The sequence below is a fragment of the Coffea arabica genome, chromosome 7c (assembly GCF_036785885.1).
Source record: "Coffea arabica cultivar ET-39 chromosome 7c, Coffea Arabica ET-39 HiFi, whole genome shotgun sequence".
NCBI lineage: Eukaryota > Viridiplantae > Streptophyta > Magnoliopsida > Gentianales > Rubiaceae > Coffea > Coffea arabica.
In genome coordinates, this window is record NC_092322.1 from 14,117,763 (window position 1) to 14,139,880 (window position 22,118).

Here is a 22,118-nt window from a genome sequence, read left to right on the forward strand (position 1 = left end):
AAAGTCATAATATAATCAGTCAAAGCCCTAAGAGTTTCGAAATTTCTTTTCCTTGAGAACACAACTTCAAATGCAGGGTAAAACTTGCCTGATCAAGAGTAAAATTTGCTTGGTGGGCCAATTGCTACATTATGTGGCTCTCCAAAAAAAAAAAAAAAAAATTCAGACGGGAGTATAGTGCACCTGTCTGGTCAGATGGTGCTTCAGTTCCCGTCAGTCTTCCTATATGCTCAGTTGGACCCTCTTTTAGAATAGGCTAAAGTAGGAGTAGAAGTAGGTGTAAAGTAGAATATTGACAACTGTCAGATTTATGGAGTCTAATAGCAAATTAGCAATTGCAACTTGTGTAGCATTTTCAATTAGGGTTAATCTTTTCTATACTGATAGGATTAATCTTATGCTATACACTGTCAGTTTTAGATGAATGACAATTATACAAAATCTAAATTTGAAATTTAACTTTTGCACATGAGTCATGAATTTAACGATAAAAATGTATACACTGTCAGTGTATATAAAATTTACCCTTTCATCAATTAAGAGTCAGAAGTTCAAAAAAATTATCAATTCTCAAATTCGCCACCTTAAAAGTCATAGTATAACCAGCCGAAGGTCCATTTGCTTTTCGAAATTTCTTTTCCTTAAGAACGCAACTTCAAATGCAGAGGTATGAAAATCAGCCTGATCCAGAGGTACATTGGTGTGGGCTGTGGTGTGCATGAAATCCAACTATCTTTATACATCCAGTACAAAAGCCTCAAAGCCCGTGAAAACGTCCATCAAAATAGGGGTCAGGATTTTCTAATGGTACAGTCTGAAAGTAATAGTCCTCAAATTTTGAGCAGATCAGATGCATAGAAAAGTCATAGTTGGGACAGTGGTACACCGTGCAAGATAAAACTCTCCTGCCAAAGGTTCTAGTTCCTCAAACCACCCAGTGTCTCAAAAGGTTCGGGAAGCTAAAACGAAGATTCAAACTGATTTGGAGCAATGGCCACAAAGCTTATCCACCCTCCAAAATCAGCTCCAAATTTGTTTCATCCAATAGCAAGCAGTGCCGTGAAGATAATGAGAGCTCACAAAGCTCTCTCAGCCACTCACTCAAGTCACAAAAACTGCAGTAGATTTAGTGAATATCCCTTTGGACTAAGAACCATTGTTTCAACCAAAGCTACTGAAAAAAGTTTTGGAGTTGAAGTTCAGGATGAGAAGCAGACAATTCAGCAAACTAAACAATCCCTTTATGATGCACTACAAGGTATGCTCTCCTGTTTTGAGACTTCCAGTTGAATCTTGAAATCCCTTAGTTGTCGATTGTTTGCTTCGCTGCGTTGCCTACCTTCTGAAATGAATGTATGGGAATTTAAACATGTCACTCAAGGCATCAACAGAGGGATTTTCGGAGTTTCATCGGAAAAGAAAGCCGAGATTACAAGACTGATAGAGCTGCTGGAGTCTCAAAATCCAAGTCCAGAACCAACTATGAATATAGAGAAGGTGAGGTCTGTACTAGTTGGAATCATGTAGGAATCGCACTTGTTGCTGGTCTAACTTTGTATTCAAGAATCTTAAGTTGGTGATATTGTCATCGTTTGGAAGATGGGAGGAACTTGGAAGCTTGTTTACAGCACCATCACCATCCTGGGGTCAAAAAGAACCAAACTAGGATTGAGAGACTTCATTAGCTTGGGAGATTTCTTCCAGGACATTGATACAGTTGAGGTATATCTACACTATTTATCAGTAAGAACTTTTTTTTTCATTTTTAAACCATATCAATTAATTGAACTACGAGGAGAGGAATACCTTGATCAAATGCAAGATAATCCAACTTGTTGAGGGGTTGCCTTAATCGCTAGGTAATGTTTTGTTCATCTATTCCTGTTTTTGGTGGTTCATTAGTTTATTTCTTAAAGGTAAGGCTGTCAACATGCATCGCCCGTATGTTTATGCAAGCGCTCAAAAACCAAAACGATAATCCAAATAAGCTTTTGTCAGACCCATAATATCTTTGGCCTTTGAACTTGTACTGCTGGTCTTTGAGCCAGAAATAGTGCGATGAGGAAATCATGTTCGTAAATTGTCCATCAATAGAATTATACAGTTCCGGGCTTCTAGCAAATTTTCGCTCATCTTCCGTAAAAATATATAGACCAGAAACAAGTAAAATTCATCTTTTAGCCTCCATACTGTTCAGCATTGCTCAGGCAGTTGGCCTTATTCTCTTACTCTAGAATCTTATTAAACTCTTTCATCTTCTGGTTGCAAATGGAGGGGAAAGCAGTCAATGTGATTGAGTTCAGCGCTAAAGGTCTCAATTTGTTCCGGGGGCAGCTAAAAGTTGAAGCAACTTTCAAGATTGCTTCTAAATCAGTTAAGCTTCCATCTGCTTTTCCGGCTACTTTGTACTGCTGAAACGTTCATTTTCTTGAAGCCTCATTTTGGATCTTGAAATTTCGTTTACTGACAAAATGTTAAACTAGTTCTCCATGAATTCAAGTAATTAGCTCTTGTGATTGTTGTTTATAAATCATTTTTGGACTTGCTTTTATTTCCCAAAAATAAATAAAATAAAATAAAATCCTTTTCCATAGTGAATTGCAGGCCTTCAATCAGGAACTTTGCATTAAAGATGCTAACCACATTTATTATGTTTTGCTCACAGAGGGTTGATATACGGTATGAAAATTCTACAATCACTCCTGAACAGGTAAATATAGTTCTAGTCCACCATTAAATTCAAAAGACCGAGCAGTAAAGAAATGCTGTTACTTGAATCTGCCTTTCAACCCGAAACTGTACTTACAATGGATGACTTATCAGTGGCTTATTTTCCATGCAACAGCTGATGAATCTATTTGAGAAAAACTACGATCTTCTTCTCAGCATTTTCAACCCAGAAGGCTGGTTGAATATCACGTATCCTTTCTTATTGGATTCAATAGAAATAAAGACAAAATATTTCTTTTTTGGGTTCTGTAATATTTTGCAAATGAGAAAAAACCATATGCTAAAATGCTTCATCCTTGACTGTTTTCCTAGATATGTAGATGAAAATTTAAGAATAGGAAGGGATGACAAGGGCAATATCTTTGTATTAGAGAGATCATGAAAAGGGCAGTCTAAATATCAAGAATTCTTGGATTAACCTCCATGTAACCAATTTATTTTTTTTTTTCCCACAGAATGGAGTGATTTTACTGTTAAAATATCAAAGCAGTTACAAATGATTAAAAAGTATTGTAGCTTTAGCAGAAAGGATTGATTTAAACAGCTACATTTTCTCACCATCCGTCAACCCTGTTGTCACAATCTGTGGCAAGATATAAACAGATGTCTAATGCGACAAATTTCAATCTAATCACCTGAAAACTCTTTGAAGCTAAAGGATCAGTGTACTGGAGATGCTTTCAGATCCTTCCGTTGTTTTTGCCTAAAAAGGGCATAGATAACAATTCCTTTAGAACAACAGAAATTCAAATTATGCTGGCTATTCTTTTAATTGCCTGTAGATAACGACAAGGTGAAAGAGAGAAGGAAGAGAAAGAAATATTTAGTTTTGTGCACATCATTAGTGTACTAAACACTGTACATGCTGTGTGCTTGCCCCTTCTCGTCTTCTTTCTGATGACTAATGAGCACTGACTCCAGTCTTTCGTGTAATTGATATATGAAAATATCAACACACTAATACAGTGTTGGACCAAAGTGAACAGTTTGTAAACCAAATAAGATAAGAACAGAGGAGCTCCTAAAAAGTTCTTGAACCAAAAAAAAAGGAGGGACTGGCCAACAAACTCTCACTGCCTTGGGCATTTTGAAGCGACTATCAGTTTTATCTCTTGCCTTGAATTAGATTGTTAAAAGACAACACAGCAGCAGCAAAAATGCAAGATTCAGTTCTTCTTAGGTATCTAAAGATCAATATTGGATCGCTAGAGTACTCGGGCACCATACAGAGATTGCAAGAGTTCCTTTCCAAAGAAAAATGCCCAAAGATGAAGCACGACCGCAGCTCATATAAGAATCGGTCCAAAGCTGGTTTCATTTTTAAGGTAAGGCATTGAGAACCACTTTCTTTTGTCCACAGTGAGATTCAATTCTTATCTTTATCTGGTAGACATAGTCTAAGATTAAAATTCTGCAACCTCCTCCCCCTTAATGTTGGATGAAGCTATTGTCTCAAAAAATAAAATCCCAAAACCCAAATCCCACCAGTTTTTACCGCCAGCATTCCATTTGCACCCTCATTCGTCTCAATTTCCCTCTCTCTTATGTATTCCAACTCACTGTTCTCTGACTTCTCTCATGAACACAGGAACTAACAAATAATATCTCCTCTCCAGCCCAAATTTCCTAAGCCTATCACATCCACAGAGCACAAAGACTAAAAGTTCATTCAATCAAATCTGGACCATAAAAATATAGCAACATGAACAACCATACCAGGCACCATTGTCAGCTGCTTCCACATCAAAATCGAGGTGGTGATGTAACCGGACCCAGAAAGAACCCACAGATGAGGGGGGGGGGGGAGAGGAGGCAAAGGCCTGATGAGTGACAAGCAGGGAGCTCACATGAAGGAAGGAGACAGGAATAAGGTTTCAAGCCAAGAAGTGACTTGTAGGTTTGAAGATGCTGCTTCTCTAACTTGTCTGCATGCCAAGGATTGTGTTTTTGTATGAACCCTCTCTGAGTATGCTCGAAAGAGAAGATAAACAGAATATAATGGAGAGAAAAGGGAGGGAGGGGGAGAGAGAGAATGTAAAGTAAGGTGGTTGGTTGTTATGGAGATCGATGATGGAGGAGCTGGTAACAGGATGACGCTTGGAGGAATTAGTCGTGGTGGTAATCCTGGTGGACAAGGCAATGGGAGGTGCAGTTGAGTTTTGGGTTTTTCAGTGTTTGAGAAAATTGATTGTTGAAGTGGCCAAATTTACAATAGGAAAGATGATAGATAATTGAAAAACTTAAAAAAAGGTACTAAACAATTTGCTAAAAACTAAAAGGTACTAAACAATTTTGCAAACTAATAAGGGTGGTTGTAGATCTTCTTAGTTTTTTCAAATCAATCGTAAGCTTTGCATTGGTCTCTATAAGAACCTCTGCCCTTGCAACAAGGGGGGGAAAAAGGCAAAAGATCAATGAGATAAACAGTTCAAAGTTCTGTAAAATGTTCACTCTGAGCTTATATGCAAATGTTATCATGTGAAGAAATATGAAGACTGGCGAGGAGGTAAGGACCTTCAATCTGGAGTCAAGGAAAACAATATCATGGACAGATTCCAACAGCAAACCAATATACAGATTCAGGCCAAACTGTTGTTAAGTTACACTTGAATGTTACAGGTTACCTCAATTTGGTCAGGATACAATGTTTACCCGTAAACAACTCGAGCTACCAAACAGCTTAAAAACAGCGAAATTCTTGGGACCAAAAAACCAAAGTAATGCCATAACATTACCAAAAAAAAAAGCAGATATCTAAAAGGAACCCATAAACGCGAGTACATGGAGTAGAAAAAAATTGGAACTATGCTTAGGATATTGGCAAGTAAAGCATCTACGCATTGCAAAAGCATTCAGGTTCCCCAGAATAAAACTAGATGCTTGAGAAGTTTGTGCTTCACTATTGGGAAACTATCTTCCCATGCTTCTCTTACTCTATTAAGAATCAAATTCAAATGCCGTGGCGGTGATAAACTGATTACCATGCAGTTGTATTATTTTAACCAATCATCAGGCTCAGTTCTCGGACCTTTTGACATAGCAACAGTTTTTACATAGCAAATAGTTTCTTTTGTTTGTTATCGAGCCAAACTTAGAGCTATTTTAAGGAAAGGAACAGCCATTTAAAAAAATGCGGAACAGCCACGAATTTCAAAATCTTGAAAAAAAGAAAATGAAGCTTGATGGAAAGCAGCAGTTGGATAAACTTCATATTGAATTTTCCTACCAGGTTACTCATAGTAAAACCAATTTAGATGTCTTACACTGTACAAATTCTAAGTTGGGAAAAAAAAGGCAGTAAAAAATGCTTATGAAGCCACACTCCTACCACTTCCAAACCAGAGCAGCTAAATAAATTTCATATATTTAGCCAAGACAGACAAATCTTATTATGCCAAATTAACAATTAACATTAATCCTTTTTTTTAGGCTTTCTAAAGTGTCAAATAAACCAAATATATATGCAGCTATCTCATGGTCAAAACCCTCTCAACAACTTATAACATGAAAAATTCCTCCTCTAATACAGCGAGAATGCTAAAACAAGCATGGTATTATTAGAAGGCTCATATGACTCCAACAAGAGAAGATAAAGAACCAACCCCAAATCAAGGGAACTCTTGTTACATATATCATTTCTGATGTACTATAACAAGTTAAGATTGCAGTGATAACAAGAAATCCATGAGCTACTAAGATTTGCTATACCAATCCTTTACAAAATGTTGCCTCGGCTAACTATGTTAAAGGAAGAGGCATGGCAAAACATACCATCTACCGTTGAATATTAAGCATAGCCTTTGCTTCACTCTGCTCCTCGACTAAATCATCACTTGCATACTTACTCAAGAGCTCCATCTTCTTCTTTTCTAGCACCATTCTCTCAATCATCTTGTCATCCGGTAATGGCACATGTACCACAAATTCCTTCTCCTTCTCCTTTTCCTCTCTTTCCCTCTCCATCCTCCTTTCCTCCTCAATTACATCTTCCACCTCCTCATACAAGATCTTAGATGCCAACCCAGCTTCTGCAACTTCCCCGCTCTTTACTCCTCTCCTCGCTTCCTTCTTTTTCTCTAAATCTGCATTCCAATCTGCCAAGGCTGCAGCCCTCATCTTCTCCTCTGCTGGCCCCTCTAACTTCTCCAAAATCCCATCCTCATCATCCCTATATCCATAATAACTTGCATCAATCCTCTTGTAAATGTCATACCTGCAAAAGGTTAATACTCATCATCAGCCACTCAAAAATTTCAACATGTTTTGTTAATTATGAAAAATTTATGCACTTCCCAACTTACCATCTAGCAACTCAAAAGCATCTGATTTTTCCATCTTAATATAACATATCGATTTTTCCCATGCTATCTAGGTTCAATTACACAGTTCCGCTAATCCCATTTTGCTTCAATTAAAATTGAATGTCCCTCTCAGCAACATACCAAAAAATAAAATAAAATAAAAAGCACATATAAGCTTATGTTCACAATTATCCATATCCACACAGCCACCTCATGACCATCTGCATCATCAGACAACAAATAACCAGACACGCAGGTATGTTCCCACACAATTCATCATTCACTAACAGATCTAACTAAGCGCAAGGACTAGCCCAGAACAAAAGTAACACTTCAACTGGTTTTCAACTTTGATCTAGGGCTTCTACTAGCTACTCGAATATATTTGATTGCTCAAACTAACTCTCTGAGTACAATTTGATCCAAAAATTTGAGCTTCAAAGAAGTTTGTTAACATTTTTCCCGCACAACTGCATGTAACTAGAATAAACCAAAAGAAGAAAACAAAACCTCGATATTTTTTACCTCGTTCGCCTTTTACGCAACTCAGGTGGCTTCTCAAACAACTCCCTAACACCAGGTAGCTTCTTCGCTGCCCCAAAATACCTATATCCAGGGCCACGTCCACCAGGATTTGGAACATCAACGATATTCCCATCTAAATCCGTCATCTTTGCCGAATTCCTTATGTAATTTGGTCCACCAAGCTCAATTATCCTTCGTTCCCAATGCCCTTTTTCTCTAATCAACTTATTAATCTCATCATTAAGGTCCCTCAACCTATGTTCCCCTAACCCTTCGTTCTGAATTTCCGCGACCTTCCGCCCAATTTCCCGCATAATTTGCTGCCTCCATTTATCTGCTTCGGCTAAATCCCGGCACTCTGAGGCTAGAAATGGACGCCGTTCCTTGGGCTTCTTCTTCTCATCGGCTTTCATTGCTATGAACCTGTTTAGCATCGATTGAGCTTTCTCTTCGTTTCTCGCCATGGTTGCTGCTGAATTGGTTGTCCTGCTGCTAGGGTTTCTAGGGTTTTAGGGTTTCAAATTGGAGACAAATTTTGTGGCTTCTTCCGGACTTGCTATTGAAGTGATTCACTGATTTATTTGCTTTTGGATTAGTTCGGTTTAGGATTTCCGAAACTAACAGACGACGTCGTCCAATCGGCAACTTTTGTAGTAGTGCTACAAGTCAATTCATGGGGGAGTCGATTTTTCATAAGTTGTAGTACTCCGCTATTAGCAATCGACTTATTTGTGATAATTATAGATGCACCCCCCACACTGTTGGAAATTACGACAACGGATGTTATGTTTGTAATAGAATTAATTAAGATTATTTAGGGTTTCAAATATGGGTAGTCAAGTCATTTTGGTTTAATTGAGCTTAGATTCATAGATGGAATCAGGGTTCTAGTTTAGAGGGAGGTGAATGATCGTACCTATTTTGGTGAGAAAATTTATAGCAAATAATGAAGCTTCGGGGAAGGCCAATCAGGCAAACCACAATAGTAGAGTTTGGAAGGGAGTCAGTGAGTGAAAGCATATTAATAGAGTCTTTTTTTTTTTTACTAGTACTATTCTGTGTTTTAATCCAATAAGGATATAAATGAGACTAATCAAGTTGAAACTATTATTCAAACTTGTTTATCTATTTTCACAAGTTTGAAATTCTGTTCAAATTTGGTTTGTTTGTAAATTGAGTCAAAATGTGAACGAACTTCTATCGAGTCAGCATTTTAAATTATTTGCACACAAATTTACAAGTGTAATGCTAATTGAGCCAAATTTGAAATTAAATTGAATACAAAATTTTGCTCATGTTTAGTTTGATTAGTTTAGTGAACCAAATCCACTGAAACTCTTATAAGTCCAAACTCTTTAGTGAACCAAACTCTTATAGTTTGGTTAATCTTCCAATCCTTAATTCAAGTCAATTTAATATAAATAGATTGTAATTATAAACAAATCTTTCTTATCCCGGCTTTGTTTCCTTTTATATAATTTCCTTATTAATATGTTGTACTAATCTTGTATAGATTAGAAATTATTTGTTAAAGGAAATTTGTAAAGGAACAATTGTAAGGAACAAAAAATAACTTTAAATAAATATTTGAGGGGGAGGTAATAAAAAATGTTGGTGAAAAATCCTAAATACCTAATGCAATTTTGCAAAGTGTTTCAAGGAGCAGTTGCCTTGCCCGTCCCTCCTAATTTCTCCCTGGATAGGTTTTAATTTAGAGTTTAAAGTGAAATCTTAATTTGAGCGCCGAGTAGAATTTGAATAGCAACTATATTACATTTTCGAGCAAATCAAATTGACACTTTACCAAAACAAGTACTTGGGTGATGGGAATTGATTAGAGAATGTTTTTGAACAAGCTTGCTTTCTAAGTAATGCATGAATGGACAAAACACTTGTTTAAAGAACCATATGTTCTTACTTGGTCGTAATTACCAACAAAAATGATGGAATGTTTATATATCTAACCACAAGTTCATGAAAAATGTATTTGATGCCTTATACATATTAACCGTAACACTATGACTGTATTAGAAATGAAAGATGTACTAAATAATTCATATTATTGAGTTCAATTGAGGTTACTAGCCTTCAAAGTGAATAAAGTATTTTATATTCAAGATTTGTTTTATAAACCTCAAATCTCCCTTTCTCTTCCATCTCTCACTTCTTATCTGATCAATGTTTCTGAGTATTGGCAACTTAAAGACACTTAATGAAAATTCTTGTTATTTTCTTTATACAAACTTAAAAGAATCAGCTAAAATTTCAACATCATATTACTAAAAACTTTAATGTTAGACTAAAAATAGAATATCTCTCACAAGTTTAGCTTATGTTCATTTTTACCTAAATTGTTCTATTTATTTGCCAAATAAAATGGGTATACTAGGTAAGTAATTATCCACAATATACAAAAAGATAAAAGATAAAAAAAAAACCTCAAGAATATAAGTTAAAAGTGTTAGAGGTAGTGTATTAGTAGTCCAAAATCAATCAGAGTTGTTAACGTGACATTGAATTTTAATCAATTTTGTTGTTTTTAGAATTTATAAAAAGAAAAAAATTTGAAAGATTTGGAGAGAAAAAGGAAACAATGGTTGGCATTTGAAGGGGGGACAAATAAGAGGAGAAGAAGGAGTGAAATAAAAGAAGTTAAAGGGAGTTAGAATGGGGTCAGGAAGTGTGCCTTGGAAAGAATTAATAAGATAGACATTAAGGGTCTGTTTGGTGGGAAGTAAAATGTTTTCCTTGGGAAAATATTTTTCGTGAAAGTAATTTTCCATGAAAATCATTTTCCTTTCATTATTTTCAGGTGTTTGGTTAATTTATTGAAAATATTCCAATCTCGCGTACTATCCAATTCATCCCTTCCTCTCTAAGTTTCGTCCATAGTACAAGTAAAGTGTTCATCAACATGTTCGAGTTTAGTTCATTTGAGTTCGAAAAAAGATTGATGGTATAATAAATGAATCAAACTCAAACACAATGCTAAGTTCATTTAATAGTCGAGACAAGCACGAACCTATTCACAAACTATTCGAATAGTTCGTGAACACATATAGAATGACAAAGAATAAATGAATATCAATATAAGTATATTTTCAAATATAGGATATATATTTCTTGTTTCATACAAAAAGTAATTATACATGAAGTTAATATTATTAATTAAATTTATTCTAAATCATGAATGATTTTTAAAATGCATAATTAAATAGTTTTCAAATTGAAATTGGAGTTAGAGCTCAAGCTCATATTCGATTCATTTAATTTAACAAACTAACGTCGAATTTGAACTCAAACATATATACAAATTATTGAAGCGAATTTGAGCATCATTTATGGGTCATTTAATATTTGATCAAGGTCAAATAACACTCATATAATATGGGAACATATATTGAACATCATGTAATTAAATTGATTTGACTCGCAGAAAACATATTAGACAAATATAATAAAAGTAAGAAAATCTGTGAATCTAAAATTAAATGGTAGAGAAACTAAATGGAGAGTAGATGAATGATTGCCTGCTAAGTAGAAAAAGGGAATAAAAATTTTTTGGCTAATTTGGCAAAGAGCAAAATAGTCCCCCTGGGGTATTTGTACTTTTAATTTGCAAAACAGTCCCCGGTGCTGATTTGAATTATTTTAATTACTCATTGCAACCTCTACCCACCACTAGGCATCCACGGGCCACTCACTTTCAAACCGGTGACAAATCGACACTGTTGGGCTGCAACGAATCATCGCATACAGCCCTCCCCATTATTGCTATTGCGGTGGCCCATTGCACGCCACGTCCTTCAAAACCATTGCTTTACCCTTGCTGGAGACATCCGTACTGTCTCGACGATATAACCACTCCCCAAAACCCTCCAATAGTTAAACTAAAACCCGTACCGGCACATCCTCTGGTGCATGTTTGTGTCAGGAAGTGATTGATTGAAGGTGTAGCTGATGATGATGGATTGTTCTTTGAGACTAATTCACAATAGCCCTTTATCAACTACTGCTTTTTTACCTAAAAAAGTCAGACTTTTTACCGTCAAATGCTCCTCCTCTCAGGGCTTCTCTTCTGTTGGTAGATATTGTTTCTATCCCTTTAATCTTTTGCACATTTTTTTCATATGGGTTGATGTTAGAAATCATATTTATGCTCGAAAATATGTGGATTTGTTGTTTCAAAATCAGAGCTTTATGAATTTTTATCAGGGTAAATGGTATGTGAATGGGATTTCCTGGATATTGACATTAATTATATGTTTTCTATTATCTTTATTTGGGAAAAAGAGGAACACTGGTGGTGGGGCGGGCGAAGGGGATGAGGAGGGAAGACGGGTCTCTGCATATGTTGGTCCTCATATATTGTATCCTGCTCAGGACGCTTTTCCCATGTTGTAGTTTCTTTGCTCTAGTCGAAAAATAGTGATGAAATATTAAGAAAGTGAAAATTCAGGTTTAGCTGAAAGACCTTGGAAGGTAGCAGATGCTCGACTAGTGCTTGAGGACGGTTCAATTTGGAGGGCAAAATCGTTTGGTGCATCAGGAACCCAAGTTGGGGAAGTGGTTTTCAATACATCTTTAACAGGGTAAGATTCTATTTTTCACTAATAGTTCATAGTTCTTGTTTTTCGAAATTTTGAGCAATATACCTCAATGTGCTGGGAACTTGTTTTTAGCGGCGTCCCATTTGTTTATAGAACTAACAGCGCTAGCAATATACCTAATAAGCAACATTTGGCTTCGAAATTTGACTTCCTATCCTACGATGTTTCTCTTGGTTCTGACCTCAGTGATGGAATTAAACTTCCTTTACATGTTTCAAATTTTTTTTGACACATTCTTGGAATTGCTAAAGATAAGTTTGGAGTTCAATTGGATTACATTTATATTTTACTTTCTTCTGAATGTATGGATTAAGTGACTTCAAATTCTAGGGCAATTTCAGTTATAAAGAACCACCAATTGCAGACATGGTGTGCATCCTTCTTGGAGAATTTTTATTTTGCTATCAATATGTGTAAGCAGTTGCTGCAATTCTGACGTTGTAATAATTATTTGAGAAAAGAGTTCTGAAATAAAATCTGTTAGAAGTTGGATTGAATTTGTATGTGGCAAGACAGTATAAACCATTGTTTCAGAAAGTGAAGCTAGAAAGAAGCCATAACTAAATTTAATTCATAGTTCTTGCTATAACATGACCATTCATTGATGCTATGTTTCATGTTTTGGAGTGCCAGATAAATGGTGTGCACCTTTGAAGTATGCACAATCAAACTCTTTGCTGAAATCCGGAACACCATACATTCCCACCTATGATTTTATGACCATCAAATGTCATTGGAAGGAGAATAGATATAATAGGCGATCTAAAGAATAACATAATAGGATATTAGATCCTTCTGCAAAGTTTGAGGTAACATTCTTAGGTTAAGGGCTATAGAAAGCTAGTAGAAAGAGAAGGTAGATTGTGTTATCTTACAGTTAATTCTATATGGCTAATTGGAATGAATTGTCATCTTCGTATAATGTACTGGTTGAGGAATAAAAATGCACGAAAAATCATCGTTTGATTAATAAGAGTGTAGATGTACCAGCTTCCTGTTATTGAGCATGGTTGGGGACTTGCTTGTAGATACTCTTACAATTAGAGCATTATGGAAAACTACCACTTTGCTTTTGAAAACTTGCACCTTTTGCGCTATGAAAAGCAAAAATTCGTCCAAAAAACCTAATATAATTTTCTGATAAAATAACATAATCTAAGTTCATTGAAAATATAATTTTTACTAAAAAGCAGAAAGGAGTATTGGGAGAAGTTGAAAAATGTGAAAAGTTAAAAGGTACTTTCTTGCTGGCCTACTGCGAAGAAAGAATAAGAGATGAATATTGTGATGCTGCCTTAGATTGCAACATAAAGATCCAGTGAAAATATAGTACCTTAAATAGTTAAGGAATATGCAGCTTATATGGCTAAAATTGTAGCATGATTATATAGAAATTGTAAAAATGAAGAAATCAACTGATCTGAAATTTGTAAAACTGTCAGTTATGGCAGAACTGTAAAGCAGAGATATGTTGAACCGAATAAACTTTTTTCTTGCTGCCCTGCTGCAAGGGAAGGATTAGAGATGAAAAATGCGATGTCAACTTAGCTTACACACAAACACCTTGTGAAAATATGGTACCTGAAATAGTTATAGGAGATGCACCTTTGTGGCTCAAATTGTAAAGCACTTTTAAATTTACAAGAATTGACTTGTATGAAATTTGTGAAACTGATGACCATATAAAAGAAACTTAAAGAGTTTGTGTTTGATATTAGGTTCTTGATTGAAATGCCTGGATATGGAGGCTGATATTATTGAGCATTTGCAGATCCTTATCAGCTTGGCATCATTCCTTTTTCTGCATTTAGCTTATGTATTCCTTTAAAATAGTCAATTCATTCTAAATGTAGCTTCATCTGCTACATTTGTTTCCAAGATAAAAGAAATCTTCGTTTTCAGTCTGACCATTATTTTTATTGAGGTCTATCATTTGTATAATATTGCAGATATCAGGAGATCCTTACAGATCCTAGTTATGCTGGCCAGTTTGTTTTGATGACAAACCCCCATATTGGCAACACTGGCGTGAATTTTGGTGAGTGCATTCTCTGTCTCCCTGTATTTTGCAATGAGAATTTCTTGTATGTTTCAACAAGGCTTAGAAAGCGCCTGGCTTGAGTCTGAGAATCTCCTTGTAGATGATGAAGAATCAGTGCAATGCTTTCTAGCAGGACTAGTAATCAGAAGCTTGAGCATCAGGTAGACTGCACTTCCCAACTACGACATTTTAGGCTAGGCTGTTGCTATTCCCTTTCTGGGTTTAAGTATTGTCAAATTGTTTACTTCTTCCAAGCTTTTTCTAGTACCTCGAATTGGAGATGCGCAGAGACACTTAGTGACTATTTGGCAGAGAGGAACATCATGGGCATATGTGGGTAAAACTTCATGTGTTTTTAGTCATCAATTTATTTATTTTTTAGCCACGGCTTTAGTTTTGTCCATGCCTTTCCAAGTTGTGGACTGCTCTAAGTAAATTTATTTTTATTGTATCCATGATGTAACAGATGATGTTGACACTCGTGCAATTACTCGGAGATTGAGAGACGATGGTAGCCTTATTGGTGTTTTAAGCACTGAAGAATTGAAATCAGATGAAGAACTCCTAGAAATGTCTCGTACTTGGGACATTGTAGGTGAGTGGTCTATCTAGTTTGAGTATCTTTTACAAAATCTGTGAACTCCTCTAAGATTGTAGTGTTGTTGAATGTCCTTGACTCTAGTTAATAGAGAATTTTATTGGGTTGTGATGCAACTTTTGCAGGTATTGATCTAATAAGTGGTGTCTCCTGTAAAACTCCTTATGAATGGGTTGATCGGACAGGTTCGGAGTGGGATTTCAACTTTAGTGCAAGGAGTAAGGAGAATTTACATGTGAGTATCAAGTGATCTGTTAGGAAACATGAACTCATACTTGCAGTTTAGAGACTAATTCTTTTCTGCTTACTTTGTGGATAAAGGTTGTTGCGTATGATTTTGGTATCAAACATAACATACTTAGGCGCCTAGCATCTTATGGCTGTAAAATCACTGTCGTTCCATCAACATGGCCAGCATCTGATACTTTAAAGATGAATCCAGATGGAGTTCTTTTTAGCAATGGTCCTGGAGATCCATCTGCAGTTCCTTATGCTGTTGATACCGTCAGAGAAATAATTGGAAAAATCCCAGTTTTTGGGATTTGTATGGGCCATCAATTACTTGGTCAAGCACTGGGGGGAAAAACGTTTAAAATGAAGTTTGGTCACCATGGAGGCAATCATCCAGTTCGTAACATGCGGAATGGCAGTGTGGAGATCAGTGCTCAGGTTTGTCTGTTTTACATTTGACTGACCCACAGAAAATAAATGCAATTTTCCTATTTAATACAAGACATACTGCAAATCTTTCAGTAGTCTTGTTTTCCTTGCTGTATGGTCCACGTTTCTTGAAAACCAATGATATACTTGACTTTGGAGCTGAATGGGTGTCAAGGTTAAATGATTTCCAATTTGTAGAGTTTGCATATGTTTCTTCATACATTATGCAAAACCTAAATCGTGCTCATCTTATAATTTTCTTTCATAACCTTGCATGTGGACTATTTACTTTCCTTGTTCTTTTTACAAATGCTTCCAGTTTGACTTCATTCTTGTCTGTGCAGAATCATAATTATGCTGTTGACCCTGCATCATTACCCAGTGGCGTAGAAGTGACGCATGTTAACCTCAATGATGGGAGCTGTGCTGGTCTTGCATTCTCCCAATTGAAGCTTATGTCTCTCCAATACCATCCTGAAGCGTCTCCTGGACCTCATGATTCAGATCCTGGTAATGTCTTTTGTTGCTTTAATTGACGTTGCACTAAAAGTCAATTTGATATCTGCTGGATAATGTTTCTTGATGGAAAAAAATTAATAAAAAGAAGTTTGTAATGAGACTCAAATTTCATTACTTCTTATTTCTATCAAATGTACTCCAACAGGCCAAGGGAGTAGCTTTGTGTCAGGCTCTCCTGTTATTATATGCTGTTGCATGCTTTTGTGTAATGTTCTTGTCATCTGATTGTCTTGTAACATATATTCTGGCTGCAGTATTTGGGGAATTTATACAACTCATGAAGCAAGAAAAAGTAAAGGCCTGATGCAAATGCTTGATGGCTACAAATTTTTCGGGTAAGCAGCAATATCTTAATGTTTCCAGGACGATGATGAGGCTTGCATTGAAGGTGAGAGCATTCAGCCACAGCAGTGCTGTAGCTCCAGAAATTGGAGGTCTCCTGCGTGATTTCCCCTTGCAGTTGTCTTGATTCGAGCACCTAAAAGGGAAAATGTTTTCTTCGATCTATTGGCTGTTGTCATATCTGTTTGGTTTAAGTGGTGATAATGTTCAATATTCAGTCAGCCTACGATTGTCTGGATCGCTTTTTTCTATGTAGGGACAACAACTGATAGAAATTTCTTGCACGTTGCTAGGTTGTTTTCCTGGAGAACGTACCAGTCTTCCAGCTAGAGAAACAACGTAAAGGAAAGTTGGAGATACCAAGTAGTTAATACCCCAACTCCTGAAATTTTTAGCAACAATTAATCATTTTCTTTGGATCTTTCCCTTATACGGATCGTGCTTAAAAGTGCTCATAATATTCAGCATTATCATAGCAGCAAGTAGTTTATACTTTTTATTACCTTACTGATCATAAAATGTCAAAACAGCTGTAGCAAGAAAGTTGCAGATTCTCACACAATGGATAAACATGTTTCTTTCTTGGTCAAATGATAGTACTACTATGTACAGAGAAATGGCCAACAGTATGAAGCAGGAAAAATGGAAAAAAAAACAAAGGAAAAAGTTCTTAGCATATATTGCAGCGGCCAGATTCCTGACCAGCAATCTATTTTCCAGTATGCTCCCTCCCAAGCAAGCGCTTCCGGCGCCAAGTTTAAAAACCGACATTCATTTATATTAGTAAACTTGATAAGAGAAGGTTATCTTTACAAAATAGGAGCCACCGCCCCAATATCATCTTGTGCACTCATGTTGAGCCGCATGGGGAAGGAATTCACCCATTCAACATTTTTAACAGTGCTGAAACATCCCTCTTAGCTGTTGTGTGTCCTCAAGGAAGGTGGCTGTGCTTGCATCATCCATTGTTCCATTGTTGATCCTATTTACAGCAGCTTGGCAGTCAGATTGCACCTCTACTCTTCTCCAGCCCGCTTCTTGTGCCTTGCTCAAGGCCGTTCTAATCGCTGCTTTCTCCTCCACACATGGTTCTCCTCTTTCCATCCCCAAGCTTTCAGAACTTTTCCATTGCTGTCTCTCGCTGTACCTGCCATTCCAATTTTGCAGCATCCGTGTTGATCAAGACCACACCTTCCCTAGGAAGCTGCCATATTCTATTGTCTAGGACTTGAGTTGTTTCAATGCTGTGCCTTTTCCACCCCCCTCCTTTTGGGCTCTTATGTTCCGGGTTTCTTGTGTGTTTAAAGGAGGAGGGTCACATCGAGTAAGCAATGGAGCATAAATCTTGAAGTTAGAACATGGGGTCGAACTAATCCATAGTTCAACTATGGAACGTGACTTCGATGCGTAATGCATAACCTGACAGTTCCGTGATATGGCAATAGTGTTTACAAGGGAAAAGATTCGTGTAACTCAAGTAGCAGAAGGAATGGCAACGAGGGCGAGTGCCCGTGTGCATGTAACTCAAGTATCGAAAGGGATGACAATGAGGGCGAGTGCCAGTCTAGGTGGGAGTAACCGGGCGGGGATGGAGAGATTTTTTCCTACCTTAAATTGGCTCCGGCCTATATATATATAATCCTCTTAACTATAACCTGATTTACATGTTTGAACTGCATGAACTAGTAGAACATAAATTAGTCTTAACTCGGGTGAATCTTTTAATGCCATGACTCGTCAGATGGTGCCTGATTGCTTCATCAAACACATTATTATTAGCTAATGATGTGCTGAAATATCCTGAGAGTATCAAGTTTTTTTGTGTCTGAGTGCTTCATCTCATCAGCACCGCCAAAGCGCTTGCTTCCTTCTATCTAAGACGCAAGAAATTTGCCCCTCGATCAAGACATGGAAGAACTTCGAAATTCAGGAGCAGGAGTGATCAAGAATTGTATCTCCATGAATGGTGGAGAAGGGCCTAATAGCTACTCAGAAAACTCCAAGTTCCAGGTCCTGTATTTCCAGCCTAAAGTTCCAATTTCGTAAAGCTCCTCTAATATCCTCATACGTCTCTGAACAATAAGCTACTGTATCTTTTGTATTTCTTGTATAGTTCCCATACTTGATCTGATTGTCTTTTCCACATATAACTAGTCTGGTTAATTAGATTATGCATGTACCACAACTTAATGAAAATTCTTGTTATTTTCTTTTTACAAACTCTCTAAAAGAATCGGCTAAAAATTCAACATCATATTATTAAAAACTTTAATGTTAGACTAATAATAGAATATCCCTCACAAGTTTAGCTTATGTTCATTTTTACCTAAGTTGTTTTATTTATTTTCCAAATAAAATGATTATACAAGGTAAGTAATTATCTACAATACACAAAAGATAAAAGATAAAAAAAAAAAACCTCAAGAATATAATTTAAAAGTGTTAGAGGTGGTCTATTATCAGTCCAAAATCAACCAGAGTTGTTAACGTGATGTTGAATTTTAATCAATTTTGTTGTTTTTAGAATTTATAATAACAAAAAGAATTGAAAGATTTGGAGAGAAAAAAGGAAACAATGGATGGCATGTGGAGGGAAAAAAATAAGAGGAGAAGAAGGAGTGAAATAAAAGAAGTTAGAATGGTGCAATGCAAGGATGTTGGTGTACTGAAGGGGTCAACAGAATCACCTTAATATACATTCTACTCATGGTATAAATAGCACAAGCACTGCTGTTGGCACTTCCATAACTATTAGTGACTGTTGTACCTCTTCCTGTTGTTAATTGAGCTATATGGGTTGGGTTTTAACTCACCTCCCTGTTTGGCACTTGAGTTTTTTGCCAAGTTTGTCCGCTATAAGTTTTTTAAAAACTTTAGTTACAGTAACTTCAAAAAACTTCTTAAAGTTTTGAAACTATACAATTTAAAATATTCAAAAATTTACAGACTTTAAAATTTTTTTTAAAAACTTCTACAGTAAAGTTTTAGACAACTACTCAAAAAACTCACTTACCAAACGGGGCCGGTACCGACCAGTTTTAATTCCAAACTCAATTTAACTAGGCTCAAAAAATTGTAACTCATGCTAGGTTCTAAAAAAAAAAAAAAAAAAAAAAGTCTAGTCAAACAAAATAACTAATTAATTTATAAACGTCCCATAACACTTGAATGAAGTTACAACATCAACAAAAGTTTCAATTTCATGACCCAGAAAAGTATAGTTTATAGTAGCACCCATAACTAGAGATAGAGATAAAAAAAGAAACAATTTACTACCAAATGAGTCATCTAACATACAATCATTTAATTGGGTCTAGATAAACAAATCTTTTTAATTCCCATATAAACCTATAAAATGCAAGAAAAAATAAATAAAACAAACTGTATGTTAACATGTTCTAGTATTTTAATAGTTAATGTTAAAAGTTCAACTCACATTCAAATCGGGTAAAATATCTTAATCCAAAATTAGCATAACTCATAATGCATGAGGCTCAATCTAATAAATTTAGGTCAGAGTCAAACAGGCTGATGGGTGTCACCTATCCTCAGGTGATACTTGAGTTTTAATCAAATACTTGTTTATTTCCAAAATGGTTTGTCTATTTTCGAAAATCGAAACAATTGACAACCTCGAAAAGAATTAAACAACAAATATTATAGGATTTTTTTTTTGCTTTTCATATGAATTAAAATGTCAAATGAGTGCCACTAATAACTATTGGAATCCCATTAACAGAATTAGCCTACTTAATTTCTATTACTACTATAATCTAAAATTTGAAAATCCAGCACTGAATAACCAAGTTAATTTCCATATTGGTGTCTTTAAAGCACTGATTCATACATTACTACATATATACTAGTTAAAAGAAAGGGGAATGGAAAAGAACTATAAAAATCCTATAAAGTATTTTTTTCCTTTTTTTCTTTTTTCTTTGAAAGGCTATAAAATTTCTCTATAAAGTATATGTTCTTTTTTTAGTATATTGGTTGATAAATGAATTTATAATTTCCAAGTTAGTACATTGGTTGATAAAACAATTGACAACTTCAGAAAGAATTGATTTTTCCCAAAAAAAAAAAAAAAGAAGAAAGAATAAACAATGTAAATGAGACAAGAGGAGGTATATAATACTGTATTTGCCATATGGAAAAGATTGAGCATGTGAATTTTCATAACTGCAGCCATTAGCTCAAAAACATATAGATAAAGGACAATGGTCCAACCTCTTGCCTAAAAAAAGAAAGGCAACCAGCACATGCTAATAGCTTTTTATTCCTTTGCAAATCAAAGTTAGTAATCAATTATTTTCATGTTTTACTTGAGAATGTGCAAAAGGGAATAATGAGGTCAATAGCAGACATAGCCCCTTTTTTTTTTGTTGGCAAGAACTGGCATAACCTTGATAAAGTGAATCTTAAAAGCTTTTTTTTATTGCCCTTATCCAAAATTTTCTAAAAAAAGTGTATTTACGAATCATACTCAGCTGGCTGTCTCTAATGCTAATAAACTCAAAGTCCTTGCTTAAAATTTGCTTTGGAATCCAGCCAGGTAGGTCTTGCATGCTATGATGACATATCCTGCCCTGTCTATGATGCCTAAATTGGTTTGCATCTTTTGTCTAAAGTTGTAATCCAACTGCTGGTCGTTTTTATGGCAATTGCATGCCATTTCTACACAAAATTCCTTAATGTTCTGTTTTAGAGGTGAAAAAACTTACAAGCTCAGCATTCAATCACAAACCCAAAATTTAGATCTATTTGGGGACTTGATAATTCTTTAGAGCTTTAACCTCATTGGTTATCGAGGATAGGGCTCCAAATGAACTGATCTACTCACAGGTGGTTCAAGTCAAACTCGGTTAACATTGAGTTTGAACTGATTAAGTCGAACTCGAGTTTTAAAATGCTAAACTCATTAACTCGCGAGTCGATTCGAACTCGATTATATATATATTATTTTTTATTTTAATAGTAACAGAACATATATATATTTCTAATATTTTATTTATTTTTTCAAACTCAAGCTCGAGTTTGAGTTTCGTAAAATTATGTTAAAACTCGGCTCAATTCAACTTCAGCTCCAATTTGAAGCTCCCCTTTTCTTGAAAACTTTCAATGCATATATTCTACGGACTACTGTTCATTCATGACATGTCAAATTTTCAAGAGAAACTGCATGAATGTGAAGTATTCCAAGTAAAACTGCATATTCATTTGCATATCTAATAGAAGTATTTCCACTGAAAATGAAAGGATGCAGACTTCTTTCTCACTGTTTAAACGTTAGGGTTAAGCCCCTTGGGTTAAATGCTCCTGATTACGTTGTGTGGTGGTTGGTCACTTCCTTTTTTTTTTTTTTTCCTAGCCCTCTCTCTTGTCTTCAACCTTAAGGAAACTTCTCGGGAGCTTGCTGTTCAGTCTATTAGTCAGAAATAATATTAAGGAAACTTCTCGGGAGCTTGCTGTTCAATCTATTAGTCAGAAATAATACAAAAAAATGGCCGACCAGACACTGTCAAGTTTTGAGCAGTGAATTTGACTAGCTTGGAAGCTCAATATTGACAAATTGAAAAGGAACCTGAAGTTGCTGCTGTTCAAAGCAAGAAGCCAACAAATAAAAAACAAAGGATTTGCCAATCGAAAGGACCACATAAAAAGTGCTCAAAACTGTTCTAGGATGGAATTCTTGACGAATTCATATGCAATCCAAGCGAGTCCATGGCTGCAGAATTGTCTTCGAAGTTTAGGTTCAGAGTTCCTGACGGATCATTTTCCATATCATTTTC

The 22,118-nt window shown here is 35.8% G+C and overlaps 3 protein-coding genes across 4 annotated transcripts; 2 read left to right on the forward strand and 1 right to left on the reverse strand.

The window, feature by feature from the left end:
- The first annotated feature begins 859 nt into the window (after positions 1–859).
- LOC113698239 (fibrillin-5, chloroplastic) lies at positions 860–3,258 on the forward strand. The gene is made up of 7 exons (XM_027217984.2): positions 860–1,258; positions 1,382–1,497; positions 1,600–1,722; positions 2,275–2,373; positions 2,666–2,710; positions 2,846–2,919; positions 3,043–3,258. The coding sequence occupies exons 1-7, from the start codon at positions 991–993 to the stop codon at positions 3,110–3,112; spliced, it is 795 nt and encodes a 264-aa protein (XP_027073785.1). The 5' UTR covers positions 860–990; the 3' UTR covers positions 3,113–3,258.
- Positions 3,259–6,320: 3,062 nt separating this feature from the next.
- Positions 6,321–8,175, reverse strand: LOC113698050 (uncharacterized). The gene is made up of 2 exons (XM_027217718.2): positions 7,557–8,175; positions 6,321–6,943 (listed from the first exon to the last, which is right to left on the reverse strand). The coding sequence occupies exons 1-2, from the start codon at positions 8,018–8,020 to the stop codon at positions 6,505–6,507; spliced, it is 903 nt and encodes a 300-aa protein (XP_027073519.1). The 5' UTR covers positions 8,021–8,175; the 3' UTR covers positions 6,321–6,504.
- A 3,083-nt stretch (positions 8,176–11,258) lies between these two features.
- Positions 11,259–16,917, forward strand: LOC113699376 (carbamoyl phosphate synthase small chain, chloroplastic-like). Of its 2 annotated transcripts, XM_072058130.1 has the most exons (11): positions 11,261–11,640; positions 12,016–12,148; positions 14,116–14,204; positions 14,308–14,368; positions 14,473–14,540; positions 14,674–14,802; positions 14,931–15,040; positions 15,127–15,474; positions 15,810–15,975; positions 16,239–16,319; positions 16,620–16,917. In XM_072058130.1, the coding sequence occupies exons 1-10, from the start codon at positions 11,517–11,519 to the stop codon at positions 16,286–16,288; spliced, it is 1,278 nt and encodes a 425-aa protein (XP_071914231.1). In that variant the 5' UTR covers positions 11,261–11,516; the 3' UTR covers positions 16,289–16,319; positions 16,620–16,917. The 2 variants fall into 2 exon arrangements, with proteins under 2 accessions (XP_027075516.1, XP_071914231.1); XM_027219715.2 differs by having other exon boundaries at positions 11,259–11,640; positions 16,239–16,917.
- The last annotated feature ends 5,201 nt before the right edge of the window (positions 16,918–22,118 follow it).

What these genes read in the sequence shown, in the direction of transcription:
- LOC113699376 (XM_027219715.2), top strand. Translation starts at nt 11,517, where the DNA reads ATGATGATGGATTGTTCTTTGAGACTAATTCACAATAGCCCTTTATCA. An exon ending in TCAGGGCTTCTCTTCTGTTG is followed by an intron (nt 11,641 to 12,015) that starts GTAGATATTGTT and finishes GTGAAAATTCAG; the next exon opens with GTTTAGCTGAAAGACCTTGG. An exon ending in TTCAATACATCTTTAACAGG is followed by an intron (nt 12,149 to 14,115) that starts GTAAGATTCTAT and finishes ATAATATTGCAG; the next exon opens with ATATCAGGAGATCCTTACAG.
- LOC113698239 (XM_027217984.2), top strand. Translation starts at nt 991, where the DNA reads ATGGCCACAAAGCTTATCCACCCTCCAAAATCAGCTCCAAATTTGTTT. An exon ending in CCTTTATGATGCACTACAAG is followed by an intron (nt 1,259 to 1,381) that starts GTATGCTCTCCT and finishes ATGTCACTCAAG; the next exon opens with GCATCAACAGAGGGATTTTC. An exon ending in GAAGGCTGGTTGAATATCAC is followed by an intron (nt 2,920 to 3,042) that starts GTATCCTTTCTT and finishes CTGTTTTCCTAG; the next exon opens with ATATGTAGATGAAAATTTAA.
- LOC113698050 (XM_027217718.2), bottom strand. Translation starts at nt 8,020, where the DNA reads ATGGCGAGAAACGAAGAGAAAGCTCAATCGATGCTAAACAGGTTCATA. An exon ending in TTGCGTAAAAGGCGAACGAG is followed by an intron (nt 6,944 to 7,556) that starts GTAAAAAATATC and finishes AACCTTTTGCAG; the next exon opens with GTATGACATTTACAAGAGGA.